Genomic DNA, 16902 nt, shown 5'->3' with positions numbered 1-16902 from the left:
AAGATCACCGGCTCCAGACAGCTCTCTGGGATGAGAATTTGCATGTATCGGGGTGATAACGGCGGCTCTTTCTGGGGGGTTCCTTGAAGCTTGCTGCGTCGCCATCCGATCTGCGGAAAGGGGCTCATGGCTCCCCAGATGCCAAGCCACTGGCAAAGTCGGTAAGCGTCTTGGCCAAATATCTAGCCGTGCTAGGATTAGCGCTGGTAAGACACCCCCAGAGAGCTTGGCCATCGAGCTAGCTGTTTCAGGAATGGAGGAAGGGAGTGTTCTGCGGCCCGTGAGATCTCCATCTCGTCTCCGGACTGTCCGCTTCTAATGCGACTCCAGTACACTGATGACCTGACGTCCCTGTTAATGCACCCGATAAACTCGGTCATGGCCGATTCAATCCTCCGCTCGAGTCAAGAGGACGAGGGGATGTCTTGTTGCACTGAGATATCAGCCACATCGCACCTACTTAGACACGTATTGGACTACACTGCCACAGCCTGTGAGGCGAAACTTGGGTTTGATACTGCGCGCGTCTGTGTTGCGATGCCGGCGGCGGCCGTCGGCGAGGTTCCTATCTGAGTTCCCTAGCACGCATACGTCTTGTTAGTTAGCAGTCAAAAAATCTTGTTTCATGCTATTCACTATGCTTCATTGTTTAGACCTCACGAAACCCGCTGCATATTGACCAATTCCAAGTTCAGATTACGTACTGTCCCCTATACTAGTATCCTGAGTTGTTGAGGACTAAATGGCGAGGGAAACTTCCTGCGACTTGCGTGGAACAAGATCTTCTTGAACGCGTGCAGCTTTCACAGGCGCCGAGACCAGGAGATCATTTGGGCCTCGCTTGATTTAGACCATTGCCAGCCAAGTCTGCTTCACTCGCTGTCTACTACCAAATTGGCATTCGACGCAGGATTTTATTCGCAATTTTGGTACAATCGACAATCGATGCCACTTTGTTGCCGAGAATGGCATCTAAGATAAAGAACGACGGACTATTCCGTATTCATTAGCGTTCCTAAACAGGGAATCTGAGCATCTTCAGCTCGCTAATCAACCCGCGCTGCCCACTCAGCAACGAGCACACAACTTTGCAGCTTTCAGGCCCACGCCACTGATAGTTTTCGTTTTGAGATGGAACTGACTTGTGTGGATGCCTCTCGCTTGTTCTTTCAACTTACTTTTCTCTAACTCAGTGTTCGACGAGCGATGTCAGTTTGGCTAACTATCTTGTTTAGTCGCAATTGAGACGTCTGTGGAAAGTCAGTTCTTCTCCTCCGTTTGATTAGGCATGCCGCAATGTTCCCGGTTAAGCCGACGCCCGGTAAACCTCGGCAATGCCTGAATCGGTATGCCGGCGTAAATCTCAACGTCCTCAGGAAAATATAGCCTTCCCGTTGCGACTACCCCTAAAGATGAGAGTGACCTCGCAATTGCAGCTGACAATATACATCTAGCAACAATGACAAGTTTGATTCCTCCCACAATGATGGCTTGGCGTAAGCATAGAGGAAAGCCACAGCCAGTAACTAAACCCGCCTACTATACGGTGTCAAACTGAGGGATAACAGTGGATCAGGTTTGGGAAGAAATTCCTGTGCCTCAAGCACCTGCAAATGGTGTTTTGTGCAAGATGTTGGCTTCAGGCGGTGAGACCTTTTCTATTGCTCTCATTTTAAGTACCACCCGTTGACTGGAGCGCTAAATCACAGTCTGTCGGAGTGACCAATCGCTTCTTGCAGTTGACAAACAACCTCACTGGTTTCAACCGAAGTTCACTTTAGTATTGGAAAATTACCCCCTTCCCAATTCATCACCTATGACTTACTTCATTCTAGGGTCATGAAGGCTGCGGGCAAATCGTAGAGATAGGTGATCAAGTTAAAGACACTCGGTTCAAAATCGTTAGTCTCACTGCTGGTTTTCTTTAGCTCGTCTGCTAATTGGAATATAACTTCACAGGGCGATGTTGTTGCTTTGAATGCAGTTCCTGGCTGTGGCTCAAGCCATTGTGCAGAGTGCTCTCGCAACATGCAGCAGCTCTGCGACGTCGGTCATCACTCTGGGATTGGACAAGATGGCTTCTATGCCCCTTACGCCGCAATCGACGTCCGTGGCTTAGCCCATGTGCCCAAAGGTGTATCTCCTGAGGTGGCAGCGATAGCCACAGATGCCGTGGCAACAGCATATCATGCCATCTACAGGCGTGGTGAGGTCAAGCAGACCGAGACAGTTTTCTTATTTGGACTGGGAGGACTTGGTTTCAATGCTCTTCAACTCCTCCTAGATATTGGGACACGAGTCGTTGTGTCCGATATCAGGCCGGAGATTCTCGAGGAAGCAGCTGCAATTGGCGTTCCAAAGTCAGATTTAGTTCCAGTTGGAGAGCCTGTGCAAAAGTTCGTCACAGACAAGGGCTTGACTGGTAAGATTGACGCCGTCCTGGATTTTGTGGGTACTCACCAAACGTTCGAGGACGCACAGCAGATTGGTGAGTCAAATTTCCCCTACATTATTTCTCTAATTTTTACACATGGGAGCTCCGCTAAAGCAAGCCTGAAGTTCGTCGCGGGGGGCGATTGCTATGCATTGGCAGTCTTGATGCTGAGAACACCGTGCACATGAAGATTGGCACAAGGAAGCGCCTCACTTATATATTCTCATATGGAGGGCAGATTAGCGACCTTGAGGAGGTACTGCAGCTGATTGCTAACAATAAGATTAAGCCACGTGTGGAAACAGCGAGGCTGAAAGACTTTCCTCGCGTTTTGGGCCGTTTGGAGAAAGGCGAAGTCAAGGCACGCATTGCACTTTTGCACGACTGAATCAATGGGAGACAGTCACGGCGTACCTAGCAAAGTCTGGTTTGAATAGCTTCGAAAACATCATATCATTCCAAATTGACATTTCTGCAAAATCATAAGGAAATCTCAACCATTAACGCTGGCAGCTTTTACCATTCCAATGCCAACAGCTGCGGTAGTTCCAGCATCGACTGGAAGAATAACACCAGTCATCCAACGTGCATGATTGCTTGCGAGAAAGACAACCGCACATGCAGCATCCCATCCGTTACCTTCTGTGCCTAAAAGGCTTCTCTGTTTCCTTGCGGCTCTTGCCTCTTCACTCATTCCGCCAGCATACATCATGGGGGTATATAACATCTGACCAATATTAGCAAAGATGTTGTGAATCTTGGAGTGTGTGAACATACGCCAGGGCAAACGCAGTTGACACGAATACCATCTCCAGCATGATGCGCCGCCATTGCTCGTGTCATATTGACGATAGCGCCCTTGCTCGTCGGGTAGAGCAAGTGCGGCGTCCCTCCCTTCAATCCCGCGACACTGCCCATATTGACGATTGCCCCCTTGATTTCACCCTCATTTTTCTGCATGGCAGGAATCGCGTATTTGGCCATCAAAACCATACTAGAGACATTGACGTCGAGACTTTTGGTCCATTGTTCCATATCAACTTCGACCGCAGTACCTGGTGCACCGGCAACACCCACATTATTGATGAGAATGTCAAGTCGACCAAACTCGAATATTGCTTGCTGAACAACATTTTGGCAGTCTGTTGACGATGTGACGTCTCCCTGTATTGGTATTGTCTTCCCTCTGCCGGGCTTTAAGTTCGCAATCTCGCAGGTCTTGGTTGCCCAAGAGAGGTCCCGATCCACACAAATGACATTGCAACCGTCGTCAGCGAGTAAGATGGATATTGCGCGACCGTTCCCGATCCCATCTCCCGCGCAACCTGCACCTGTGACTATAGCGACCTTCCCATTGAACGAACGTGAGGGAGGGTTGACTGAAATTTCCGACATGGTCTCAATCTCTGCAGGGAAGCTAATGTAACAGGGGAAGAGGGTTGCGATTGTTGCTAATCACAGTCAGAATCGTCGGCTGAAGTCAGTTCTTGATACCATCGACTTCATGTAACATATCGGATTTGTGACATTGCGATACTTTCATCGGCATTCCGGGTTACCGATTTTGGAAAGCCTGGAGCCCACGGCATGCTCGGTTCCGCAAAGCAAAGCCGAGGTTTGTAGAGGCACAGATGCCTCAATGGCTGATGTAAGCTCTTTCGGAAGCTGCTTCCCGCGACTAATGACGAAGCCAGTCGATCTACCCCTCTTTCTGCCGGTGACTAGGAGAGGAGGACTGAACAACGGGCCATTGATAGGGCTTCGATTAACGCCAAAGATCAATCCTGTTTTGATGATCCCAGCTAACATCGCGTTCACTTCTCAAGTCTCGGTTCCATCCACTTCAGCTTTCCAAAAATCCTTGTGAGAATCTTACATTGGAGCAGGTGCTGCTTCCCCCAGCATCTGCATCGTATACTAGGAAAGGAGCTCAAGAACACTTGGATATACAATGTGCGACTTTTCTCAATACGGTGGCCCGAGCGACGAGTGGCTTGCGGTGGAAGCAGGCTTACCACCCGCACCAGCCGAGCTATCTGTAGCAGAACGCAAGAGCACAACCAATAAAGTACGCGAAGAGATGTCCCTTGAGGCAATGAAAACGATGGCAGGCCACGTTATTGTACGGAACTGGACAATCCCAACTCGTGATGGGTCTACCATTGAAGGGCGAAGTTACCGCCCGAAGGCAGCAGGTGAGGGCCCGATGCCTGTTTACCTTTACCTACACGGAGGGGGCTTTCTCTTCGGTACGATCAACTCAGAGGACGCTGCCTGCTCTCGAATCGCTATAAGCACAAGCGTCTTGGTGGTCAGCGTCAATTATCGTCATACACCTGACTTTATCTACCCAACAGCTTGGAATGACATTGAGGACGGGTTTCAGTGGCTGCATGCAAACATCGCCGAGATCGGCGGCTGTCCCGAGAAGGTAGTCGTGGGCGGTATTTCTGCCGGGGGCCAGTTGACCGCATCTCTCACCCTATCCCAGCATCTTGGTCATTTTGGCAGCAAAGAACTCCCTCTAATTGCCGGCCAAGTATTGATCATTCCTTGTCTGGTTAACCCGGACTGTTATGGCGGCCATTTGAAGCGACTCAAGCATCCCGCGGTTTCATCCTATGCTGAAAACGAGAATGCTCCGATCCTTCCCAGGAGGATGATTGATTTGTTTGTTGGGTTGCTGAGAATCGAGAAGCCGGACTACTACGATCTCAGGCTCAATCCTGGAAATGCATCCACGGGGCAATTGAAGGGAATGCCGCCTACAACACTTGGAATTGCTGGCTTGGATCCGTTGAGAGACGAGGGTTTACTGTACGCCAAATTACTCACCGAGTCAGGGTAAGTTCAACCTCTATGCCTCTGAATGTAGGTCCACTAATCCGCCTCGCCAGAGTTCCCACCGAGACGCATATCTTCAGAGGAGTCCCCCATGGATTTCGCCGATTCGGGGACAAGCTATCCGAGTCGAAACATTGGGACAATGTGACTGACTATGGTATCAAGTGGGCATTGACTAAGCCGACCGCATCTGGACATTTTGTTATCCATGAGGCTTGAAGTTCTGTGGACACTGCGAGCTAAGATGCCCGTTTATGGGCCTCTGCTTTCTGTATTATGGGCTGAATCAAACATGATATTTCACCCGAGTTGAGAGGTTGCCAAACAACCAGAAGTTCGAAACTTCCAGTCTAAGAAATTGTATCCTTGATGATCGCATGAAAACTATCGTATGAGGAAGTCAGAATATTTCCTCGCTTTCACTTCGTCGCATCGTTTTCGATACCCAGGTGCCGGTCCATTGTATCTTGTCATGGACCGTTGCTGCTTGTGTGCTAAATTTTTGTTGACTCCTGTCATCCATGAGTCCACCTCATTAGCCAGCAGCCCCTCCCCGCACTTCCAAACATGCTCTGTCCACATGCGCATTCCTTCGTCAGTAGCTTCGACGGAGGTAATGTTCTTATCTCGCGCATACCGAATAAAGTCTGAAACCCAATCTACGGCGTATTCGATGCTTCGAGGGATGTTGCCAAACATCTGATGTGGGCCCATGATCATAAACATATTGGGAAATCCTTTCACGGTCAGTCCCAGATAAGTTTGAATGCCGTCACTCCAAACGTCATGAAGCTGAGTGCCGCCAATGCCCCGAAAGTCCACCGCCCGAAAGGATCCAGTGACAGCATCAAAGCCGGTTGCATAAATGATGACGTCGAATTCAAGGTCCTCTGTTCTCGTCCGAATGCCTTTTTCTGTTATTCTCTCAATCGGATCTTCAGTCAAGTCCACAAGTCGAACGTTTGATAGATTGAAAGCTTCATAGTAGCCACTCTCCAAGGGTACTCGACGGGTTCCAAAGCCATGATTTCTCGGTATCAACTTTTCAGCTACCTTTGGATCGTCGACGCGTTGACGAATCTTGTTTGCTATGAAGTCGCTGTAAAGTTTGTTGGCTTCTTGGTTGGTATAGATATCACTTGAGATTCCCAGCACTTTAGCAAATCCAGGAAGTGCATAAAGCTCCTCCCAGCTGTTAGTGCGCTCTTCTTCCCCCATGTCAAAGACGCTTTTGGTGTCTCCAACATGAATGAAGCAAGAGTACGAGTCGAGGCATTGCCGAAAAATCTGCGGATATCGCCGGCGAATGTCCTTCATTTCTTCAGGAGTGATCGGGGTGTTCCTCAACGGGGCTGTCCAATTTGGGGTTCGTTGAAAGACGGTCAAAGAACCAACAGTCGTGACGATTTCCTGAATGGTCTGGATGGCTGTTGCTCCGGTACCGATGATGGCTACCCGCTTGCCTTGAAGACTGGCCTTTTCCTTAGGCCAACGAGCTGTGTGCCAGGCTTCTCCTTTGTAATCACCAACACCAGGGATATTGGGCAGCGTCGGCTCATTCAAAATACCCATCGCAGTTATCAGATAACGACTGGTGTAAGTCTTTCCAGTAGAGTCGACTAGTAGCCATGAGCTAGAGGATTGCTGAAAGTGGGCTGCTTGGATGCGCGTATTAAACTGCATGTCCTTCCTTAAGTCAAATTTGTTCGTAAGGTACTGAATGTAGCGAAGGGTCTCCGTTTGTGGCGCAAAGTGCTCTGTCCAATCCCATTCGTCAAGAACCTCCTGTGAAAACGAAAATATGTATGAGTAACTCTCAGAGTCAAACCGAGCTCCAGGGTATCGATTCCTGCGAGTCCGTTAGCGTGACAGCTACAATTCAACTTCAAAATAGAGCATACCAAAACCATGTCCCGCCTTCAGCTGAGCCAGCTTCAAGGGCCTTGACTCTCAACCCAAGCTCTCTGACCCTATGCAGTGAGAAGATGCCGCTTAATCCGCACCCAATAATCAAGACGTCATAATCCAGGCTCTCATTAGCGGTGTCGAATGTTGATGGACCAGAATTCCTGGCACAGGTCTCATGAACTTGCGACATTGCTTTGGTGAGGTGTGGACAGTGGACTGTTCATTAGCATCAGAAAAGACCAGCTGTCATGAATGCGTCTGAAAGAGTTATTTCATGCAGAAAGCTGGCGGATTATTATTACAATGATTCAGCCACGATGGAGAGTCTGCATTGGGAGCCAGTATTAAACTGCCAACGTACATGCCAAATTGCGGACTGGAGAGGGGGTGTGCGGGGTGCAGCTGGTTGCCGATTTTGACACGTAGAGGGCAAAAATTCGGTAAACCACATTGGCCTCGGCTTTCCTGAAAATGTCTATACCGGAAGGTTCAACATAGGCTACAGTGTAATAGAATGCACAAAGTCTGTTCATTAAGCTAGCTGCAACTACATGGCATGGTTTTACATATTCATGACAAAGACACGTCTGTTCGATGATCTTTTTGGTCTAGGGACTTCTTGAAAGCACAGCAATTTCTTCGAGTTTAAGAATCTGACAGTTTATGGCATGCTCAATTGCTAAATACCATCGCCATATTGATTATTTCAAAGTCCTTTCGATCTCCAATATGATTCGAGATCGCGGAGAAAAGCCCACCTTACTCTCTGCCCCCAGCCTTCAATCTTCCAATCATTGAGACTCGCCGGGAATTGAGGCACACAGTCCCGAACAGTGGAGTCATGTGCGACTATAACGAATACATTCTCGTTGCAATCTAGCGCTTGGAGATGTTCGACAGTTCTTTTGGCTTGCGGCAGGTTCAGTCCGAACGTTGCATCAAAAAGTGCATCAGTTTGCTGTCTTCCTCTGGATGTCTGGAGCTCTTCCCATGCGCTCCTGGGGCATAGCGAAGGCCTTTCTTGGGGTCTGCAAGGATGTGGTGATATTGAGTTAGGAATCGGCAGATATTTCGAAGGCCTGAATATTCCCGCATAATGACAAATGTCACCGCCGAGAAGTATGAAGGTATCTGGGGAGGTTCGAGCAAGGCCACATAAGTGCCCAACAGCATGTCCTGGGCTGTCCAGGACGTAAAAAGAGCCATCGCCAAAGTAATCAAAGGCCGGAAAACTCCCAATGCGGAGAATTTGGGACCCTTTGAAAGAGATCTCTCTTAACGTTCGACCGCTTGATGAAATTTCATCAGCCCATATAAGAATCAACTCTGAAATAGATAAACTTACACATAATCCATTTCAAGAATAGGAGATTCAGGATTTGCAGGAGCCCCGGGAAGCATTGCATCTTTAAATCCAGGCCCGACAATTAAGTCCGTAGTCACAGGAAAGGTTGACGGGTCGCCTATATGGTCCCAGTGCCAGTGGCTGTGTTGCTAGTCGTAAGTGTGGTGTTTTGGACACGAGGTAGCGTCAGTGCTCTGGGTATTTATTGCCTACCTCCATATAATTCCCTCTATATCGTGTGGTGGAACACCGTTCTCTCTAAGTATGTCCACGACGTTCTTTGTAATCTCAATCTTGTACCTTGTTGATGGTAAATAACTAGCAATGGATGGTGCATAGTTGCAGTAGTCTTTCCTAATCCCCAAGTCCCACATCAACTTGCGTCCTGAAGGGTGCTCTAGAAGGAAACATAGCGATGGCGATGTCTTGAACGTTTCAAGGCCTGGCACAGCGGGTGCCATGAAGCGTTTGATGATTGCCGGTCCAAAGTTGACTGGATTGATCATCTTCACTGCAACTGCAATGTTCCCCTGAGGCAACTGGACTGAGGACGACATGGTTCTGAGACAAAAAGCACCGATTCAAAGAGAATCTTCGGCTGAAACAGGTGACTCTCTAGCTGTGGTCTGTCAAAGGTTATTGTGAAAAAAGCTTCGTTGTCAATTGTGTCCTTGATATGAAGTGGTCGCATAATTCTGGATTGCGAGGAATGAAGCTCGCCTTGGGCGCTAGCTAGCAACCTCAACATTGCGGGGTGGTGGATGCGGGGACCGTCCGGCTACCCGCAAATGGCGCAAACGCCAGCTCCGCTCTGATCGTCTTCTCCTTTAGGATTGCCGGAACACTACGTTTTCACGAAGTACCAGACGACTTTCGACTCTTTGAGCCTAAGTGCCCCGGACCCATTCCACTAGGGAATGCCTCCCTGTGCCTGCATGCGTTCAACCATCCCAATTGACCAATTCAATCTCCCGACCCATCCTGCTCATAGAGAGAATTTGGGTAGCTCGGCTTCCCTACAGAAATCAAAGACGCTGGAAAGATGTGACTTCGTTCTACTCTACCTTTGTTAAAGCTCCAGATTTCTAATTTGTCTTGCTCTAGCTAGTTTTCAATTTGCATCAACCATGTCCGACGCTACCAAATCTGCTGAAAATGTCCAGCAAGTGGAGCGGCCTGAGGTCGCTACAGACCCGAAGCCAATTGCTGCAGTCGATACGCTTCACCACGACGAAGCGGTGAAAATTCTCGACAGATACACAGGCGACAGTGGTTGGGCGGAAACAGAGGAATCCAAGCTACGTCGTAAAGTAGACTGGAAACTTATGCCTGTCCTTTGTCTGACGTACGGTTTACAATATTACGACAAAGCAATGCTTTCCCAAGCGGTAAGTTTGTATCCACTTCAAAGCAGTTTCCCAATTAGCTAAAACCGTTCTTTGCAGGCTTTGTTTGGGCTTAGAACCGATTTAGACCTCACCATTAGCGATCGATATTCATGGTCCGCTTCTATCTTCTACCTCGGTTTCATTGCCGGCGCCTATCCTGCCATGATCTTAGCACAGAAGTTTCCAGTGGAAAAGGTCGCCTCAGTCATAGTCACTCTTTGGGGCCTGTGCCTCATCTTGACTACATCATGCTCAGACTACCGTGGCTTGTACGTTCAGCGATTTTGCCTTGGTTTGCTGGAGTCTGGGATCTCCCCTATGTTCATGCTGATCGTTGGGAGCTTTTACAAGAAGAATGAACAGGCAATGCGCATGGGGTAAGCAAACTACGGAAGTGCGGGCAATGATCATCTTTGAATAACTAATCTAGTGAATAGCATTTGGTACAGTTGTACTGGATACGTTTCCATCTTCTCTCCTCTTATCAACTATGGATTCGGCAAGCTTAACGGAGGCGTCTCTTCTTGGAGATACATGTTTTACTTTGCTGGCTCGCTGACTATTACCTGGGGTCTTCTTCTCTACTTCCTCCTACCTGCCGACCCCATTAGAGCCAAAGGCTTTAACGAAAGAGAGCGTTACATACTTGTTGCCCGCCTCAGGAGTAATAACTCTGGTGTGCGAAACACCCACTACAAGATGGATCAAGTTGGGGAGCTCGCGCTAGATATGAAGTTCTGGCTTGTATTTGCGGTGGCATTTCTTTGCATGGTTGCAAATGGTCCTATATCGACTTTTGTCCCCATCATCATCAACGGCTTCGGATTCAGTACTCTTAATTCGCTCCTGCTTACCATGCCTGCAGGTGCATATGGAGGTACGGTGCAACTGGTTATGCCATACGTTGCATACAAATTCAAGAATTGTCGGACATGGGTTATCTTTGGGGCACAACTAGGGACCACATTGGCAGCTATTCTACTCTGGCTTCTACCCAGATCAGCCAAGGGTGGTTTGCTGTTTGCTGCATATATATTGCCGTCTGTTGGAGGTGGCTATGCGGTGCTCATGGGTCTTCAAATCGCCAATACAGCCGGCTACACCAAGCGTTCCATTGCCTCATCTGGATTGTATATTGGGTACTGTCTAGGTAAGAGTGCAGTTGGAACTTAATTCACTTGTATTGCTCATATTAGTCACAGGTAACTTCGTTGGTCCGCTGGTCTTCCGGAAGCAAGATGCACCGGAGTATGCCTTCGGTTTTATTGTGGTTGTCATCACGTCCCTAGCCGCAGGTATTCTTTGTCTGGTTTATCGCTTCTTTTGTGTGTGGCAGAACAAGCGGCGAGACCGGGCTGGCACTATGGAGGGGTTCGATCACGCCTATGACGATGACCTGACAGACATTAAGGTTGGTAAACCTCCTCTCTGCGGGTGCATTGTACACTGACCGGCAAGTAGAATCCACAGTTCCGATATATTCTCTGAAGTGACTCAGACGGATTAGAAGGCTCAACACAGATTACTTCTACAATCATAAGATGCATGCGGCTTCTAGAATATGCAATTTAGAACTAAGCAATCTTACTTATGTTTTATGATCTGGCTCTCAGCTTGCCGAGTTAGTAGATTGAGATGAATGCTATGTAAGGTTATTCTTACGTCTAAAAGGGATTCTCAATATGCGCTGTGCATTATTTATGGGAGCATGAGTGTACTTTATCAAAGTTTGCAAACCATATTCAAAAGCAAGAGGCTCTATCCTTCTAACAATCGCCAATGCCCAGATCATCATTACGCTCCTATAAGCAATACAAAGGCATTTTTATTGCGCGAATTAATTTGTGTGTTGCTTGCAAGGCTTCTTAGTGCAGCATTCCAACCATCCCTACCGAAATCCCCAGTATCCGGCAAAACAGACCACCTACCCCGCCTCACACACATGGCGCACATACGTGCCCAGATTTATTTACCCCGCATTTCCTTGTTCCTCGCCTACGAATACATCCTTTCCTCCCCTCCCAATTGCAATACAACGGCATTCCGCCTTCCTATCATCATGCCTGTCATTTCCTACATCATTCTAACCGCCTTAATATCGCTGAAGACCAGAGAGTTTTAAACTACGTTTTTGCCCTGCGAGAAATCATCTCTACTGCCGTGAGTTTTCCTATTAATCATCTGAAGGATGCCGGACATAGTTAGCGAATGGCTCCCTTTTGATGCGACGCAACCAAAGCGACGACGCGCTGAGCTGGTTTGCATTATCTGCCACGAGAAAAAGGTCAAATGTGACCTCCAGGTCAGTGTGCATCACCTTAAGACCCGGGAAGCCCATTCTGATCTGTAGGTGCAGGCTAGAACATCGGAGGGGCACCAGAGCTGCACGAATTGTAATATATCTGAAAAGGACTGCTACTTACGGCCATCTAAACGCACGAAACGGCTACGTTCGAGACTCAGAAATAAACACGGACCAACACCTCCTGCCACGTCAGCATCTGGGGACGAGGGGATTACTTCAAATGCACATGCGATCACGGACAACATTCAAGTATTATCGGCAGACTTCAGTGAAACCATCCCTCCCACCCCGTCGGTCCCCACTCAGCCTCGCGGTCATTCTCAACATTCAGATCATCATCATACTGAGCCATCCCCGCATAGACACTCAGCATCCAATGTGAGGTCCCATGATGGACTCGCTGTGCTATCACCAACGCAAAGGTCTCCCAGCAGTGATACTCGAACGGAAGGGTTAGCAGAAAGTCATACTGGGGACATTGACACCGGATTTCTTCAGGTGTATGCACCTGAGAACCAATCCAATGCTCAAAAGCAGGCTCTCGAGGCATGCCTCGAACAGAGGTATAACTTCTCTAGCGCGCACGAGCAGGACCTACAAGAAAGCTTCGCAGAAACGTATTGGGAATACTGCTACTCGTGGTGTCCTGTTCTTGATCCCGAAACCCTCGCAAGCGATATTGCTCGCTCTCCATTACTTGCAAACGCTCTTGCAACTGCCTCCAGCAATATACAACCTCCTCTTGTTCCTCACGAGGGGCCTGCCGAGTATTATAAGAAGGCGAGGACTATTTTCTATGAGGACGAGGAGTCGGACGGCTTAACGACGCTGATGGCTTTGTCACTCTTCTACTGGTTTGCCCCAAAACCACCGAGTACAGTGCACCGACACTCATCCTGGTGGTGGACCTCCGTTATTATTCGTCATGCACAGCAAATGAACCTTCATCGAGAGCCGGCGTCTGAACATATTTCGGGCAGCAATCTAAAGCTAGGGCTTCGCCGGAGGATATGGTGGACTGCTTTTGTCAGTTTCTACGAACTTCTCGCAGGCTGAAGTGACTTGCTAACAAGTGATCACGCAGGCAAGGGAACGACTAACCGCCCTCTGCCAAAGCAAGCCGGCAATCATAGATCCGGATGACTGTAATATCGGAGAGCCATTGCTGTCCGATTTCCCCAGCGACCCTAATCACCAGCGAAAAGGAGAAATATTTATTCACTGGGTTCGCTTGTGTGTCATAATAGGCAAGGTCGCAAAAACTCTGTCTCGGTCATCAATTCCGACAGCAACTACTGCAACCCCAGATCAACACAGACAGGAACTTGTTGATTGGGTAAACTCTCTACCACCGCACCTACGGCTACCTATAGGATCGACTCACACCCACAAGTTTGACAGAGACGTACATCAACTTTACTTGCCTTATCTGACAACAGTCATTGTTCTCCACCTTAAACGTTCAGCCAATACCTTGCCCGAAGCATTGCCGCCGGCTATTCTGGCGGCATCGTGTATTGCCAGAATACTTCGAGACATCCTGTCTCGGGGCAACACGCGTTTCTTGATGGCAATCACTTGTTGGTACTGCGGGACAGCCTTCATACCGTTGTTACAAGCCTGCCGTGTCAGACATTTAGCTCAAGACGCAAACGAGTGTCTTGATATTCTTGAGCGTGCTGCAGATCAGCTCCAGCTCATGTGGGGCTCTGCAAATGTGATTAGACAAGGGTTCGAAAGATTGAGAAGCATGGCAAATACACCAGCCAGGGCTGGTGAGACCCTGGACCCCCCTTCAGCTACCAAACACTCTAGAAACTACGCAGAGAGTTTGTCTAGAGATGAAAACGATACTTTCGACTGGACGGCTTTGTTCCCGTTCGCCACAAGAGATACTGGTGGGATCGCCGACTGTCTATTGACCGGCAAAGAGCATGGGACTGCCGTAAGGGTATGTTCCTCGCCTGATGTTTTCATGTTTCACGAGACATTGGCCAATCAGTTTGGGGATCTTTTTGAATCTTTCATGGATTACCGCTTGGATTTCATGGTTCCGGGGTGAGACCCGAGCTATCAACATGAGCCGTGCAGTACAAATTGGATACATTGTCGATATCCACGCGCGAAACCTATCGTTCAGCTCATACTTCTAAGAAAACAATAAATGCAGTTGACCGAAATTGGCTTAATTTAATAAACCCTTCATGAGGCGCAAGCGTCCGGGACTTTGTCTGCCTTCTCCACATACCATGACAGATCGTTCTTGGAATCCATTTCCCACGCCGTGAAACCATTACCCATGAATCTAAATGGATTTGATGTGCGATAGCAAATGTTGAAGTCTTCGGCTCGAATGTCACTTAACATCCGGTTGAAGAGGTGAGCGCTACCTCCAAACAGTGCCGTGACTCGTCCATCGACGCGGTTCCTTTTGTACCAACTTTTGCATCCACCACTCCAAACAAGAGTTTTATGGACCTGATCACTGTACTTGATGAAAGCGTCCACAACTTCCTGCTTTGGCTCGACATACTTTATATCCTCAGTTGCCATTTTCTTGATCCACTTGACAAAGTAATCTCCAGTCCAGTTGAGAGACTCGACTAAGGAACCATGGCCGCCAAGACAATTGGGTCCCATCATCATGAAGTAGTTGGGATAGTCGGGGATAGCTACCGATATATACGAATCAGGGTCATCAGCCCATCTCGTAGCTAACTCCACCTTCTTCTTTCCAACAATCGGATACCTTGGGCGATGAGAAACGTCAAACCCAGTGGCACAGACGACTAACATCTTGTAAGCAACTTTTATAAATCGAGGGAAGGGAGACACTTACTGACGTCGCACTCATAGAGCTTGCCGTCAGCGGTATGGACACCCCTCTTGGAAATATTGGTGATAGGGCTGTTGGTAACATCGCAGTTGGGCTGTAAGAAAGACTCCAAGTAGCCGGGCCCAGGGGTGATTCGACGGCATCCCAATTCCCATTTGGGAATGAGCATATCGCAGAGCTTGGAATCATGATTGAGCTTCTCGGCCATTTGGGCAGCTGCCAATTTCGTTCCCTCCTGGTTATTTTTTCCCTTCATGAAGATGTGGAATGACTTATTCGTCCTTGAGATAATGCCTTTCCTGTGTTGAAGATGATAGTCGGGGTCCTGGAACATCTCTCTCTCAGCGTCTGTATACTTTGGGTTTGGGTCAGGATCGTCCCGACCGAGATGTTTTGATGGAGGAGCGCGGTAGTAAACCCAAGCCTGACCACGAATGAAGTTCACGACATCGGTTCCAGGTAGCTTTTGCATCTGCGGAACGATCTGAATTCCAGATGACCCATTGCCAATCACGGCAACTTTCCTGTTGGAATAGTCGTAGTCATGATCCCAAAGGGCAGAGTGTGTTATGTGGCCTTCAAAATCTCTCAGGCCAGGGATGTCTGGCCATGATTCATGCACTAAGACGCCTTGCGCAGAAATGAGAACATGGCAGTGCTCTTCGCGCTGTTTTCCTTCATGCTCTACGGTGACCTTCCACTGGCCTTTGGCTTCCTGCCATTGAGCGTCGATAACCCGCGTATTCAGCTGCAGGTCACGGTCAAGGTTCCATTTTCTCACAGTGCTCTTGATATATTCAAGGATTTCAGGCCCACTAGCGTAGAACCGACTCCAGTTCGGGTTGGGGTCAAAAGGAAATGCCTACACGAATGTTAACAATGTAGTAATTAGGGGGTAGAATGCAATGCCTCACGTAGATATGGGCCGGAACGTCACATTGGACGCCGGGATAGTTGTTCATTAACCAGGTTCCTCCGACCTCACTATGGGCCTCGAAAATAGTATGTTCGACAAGGTCTCGCATTTCCGGAAATCTGTGCTGAAACTTGTGGGCCATGAGAAGCCCCGAAAATCCAGCACCGATAGTGAAAACTTTCATCTTGTGCGGACTGTAGGCGAACTTAGAATCGAGATTGAATGGGTCCTCTGAGATGCCACTGAATTCGCTCATAGCAGCGCTTGGGAATACAGCGCCGTCATTGAGAACCTCTGGAAGCTCCGCGGATGGCATACGCGCAACGCCATCATTGATATGCGGCGTTGTGACAAGCCCTGGGTTGACCGCGGCTGTTGTAGGTGCCTGGACAGAGGCAGTCATGATGGGACAGGTTGACGTGAGAGTGTGTAAGTCTCCAGATTCGGATTCTAATCAAAGAATATCCCTGGGTAGGAGGCTGATATGCGAAGCAAGAGACTTAGTAAAGTCAACCTGGGCTAATTGTTATCTTTATGCTAATGAGGCAATGATGAAACTTTTGAGATGGAACAGCGAAGAAAATCGCCATTCAGCCCCACAATACACCAATACGTGCTGTAGCGTTTTATTACATAGCATTATTTCATTCAATTGTCGCCTACGGGGGAGGCCTAGCTATCGTCAAGAAAAGCAAAACGAGTTCAGTTGGCTGGACACTTTAGGGTTACCGGCATTGCAACCCAATCCGAAAGTTCGCTGAACCTGTGCACCGACCAGTCTACCTGCAGACTTTGAAAATCATAATCGGTTATCCCAAAATGGAATCCCAGCTGAAAGCCGGCTTCGGGCGGGGACAGCTCGGCTAACCCCGCTTACCTCCTATGATTCCGGGAAGAGTTGAGCCGAAGCTCACGAATGTGATGAC

The 16902-nt window shown here is 48.6% G+C and overlaps 6 protein-coding genes across 6 annotated transcripts; 3 read left to right on the top strand and 3 right to left on the bottom strand.

Annotated features, from left to right (window-relative positions):
• Positions 1-1459: 1459 nt before the first annotated feature.
• Positions 1460-2822, top strand: GCG54_00015556 (putative alcohol dehydrogenase D; the record flags this gene model as incomplete). The annotated part of the gene is made up of 6 exons (XM_045415338.1): positions 1460-1496; positions 1569-1646; positions 1678-1770; positions 1846-1901; positions 1960-2488; positions 2560-2822. 6 exons carry the CDS (start codon positions 1460-1462, stop codon positions 2820-2822), a joined length of 1056 nt encoding a protein of 351 aa, XP_045259336.1.
• A 105-nt stretch (positions 2823-2927) lies between these two features.
• GCG54_00015555 (Glucose 1-dehydrogenase B) lies at positions 2928-3840 on the bottom strand (the record flags this gene model as incomplete). The annotated part of the gene is made up of 2 exons (XM_045415337.1): positions 3212-3840; positions 2928-3191 (listed from the first exon to the last, which is right to left on the bottom strand). Exons 1-2 carry the CDS (start codon positions 3827-3829, stop codon positions 2928-2930), a joined length of 882 nt encoding a protein of 293 aa, XP_045259335.1. The 5' UTR covers positions 3830-3840.
• Positions 3841-4385: 545 nt separating this feature from the next.
• Positions 4386-5497, top strand: GCG54_00015554 (AB hydrolase superfamily protein; the record flags this gene model as incomplete). Its single annotated transcript, XM_045415336.1, has 2 exons — positions 4386-5278; positions 5332-5497. 2 exons carry the CDS (start codon positions 4386-4388, stop codon positions 5495-5497), a joined length of 1059 nt encoding a protein of 352 aa, XP_045259334.1.
• A 165-nt stretch (positions 5498-5662) lies between these two features.
• On the bottom strand, positions 5663-7376 carry GCG54_00015553 (2-oxo-Delta(3)-4 5 5-trimethylcyclopentenylacetyl-CoA monooxygenase; the record flags this gene model as incomplete). Its single annotated transcript, XM_045415335.1, has 2 exons — positions 5663-7127; positions 7180-7376. The coding sequence occupies 2 exons, from the start codon at positions 7374-7376 to the stop codon at positions 5663-5665; spliced, it is 1662 nt and encodes a 553-aa protein (XP_045259333.1).
• Positions 7377-9658: 2282 nt separating this feature from the next.
• GCG54_00015552 (putative transporter) lies at positions 9659-13280 on the top strand (the record flags this gene model as incomplete). Its single annotated transcript, XM_045415334.1, has 5 exons — positions 9659-9919; positions 9977-10296; positions 10357-11069; positions 11122-11330; positions 12723-13280. 5 exons carry the CDS (start codon positions 9659-9661, stop codon positions 13278-13280), a joined length of 2061 nt encoding a protein of 686 aa, XP_045259332.1.
• A 1146-nt stretch (positions 13281-14426) lies between these two features.
• On the bottom strand, positions 14427-16379 carry GCG54_00015551 (putative sterigmatocystin biosynthesis monooxygenase stcW; the record flags this gene model as incomplete). Its single annotated transcript, XM_045415333.1, has 3 exons — positions 14427-15013; positions 15064-15922; positions 15975-16379. 3 exons carry the CDS (start codon positions 16377-16379, stop codon positions 14427-14429), a joined length of 1851 nt encoding a protein of 616 aa, XP_045259331.1.
• Positions 16380-16902: the final 523 nt, after the last annotated feature.

This window comes from Colletotrichum gloeosporioides (assembly GCF_011800055.1).
Source record: "Colletotrichum gloeosporioides strain Lc1 chromosome Unknown consensus_79, whole genome shotgun sequence".
Lineage (NCBI taxonomy): Eukaryota > Fungi > Ascomycota > Sordariomycetes > Glomerellales > Glomerellaceae > Colletotrichum > Colletotrichum gloeosporioides.
Note: the sequence above shows the minus strand (reverse complement) of the source record. Positions and strands in the feature narration are given on the sequence as shown.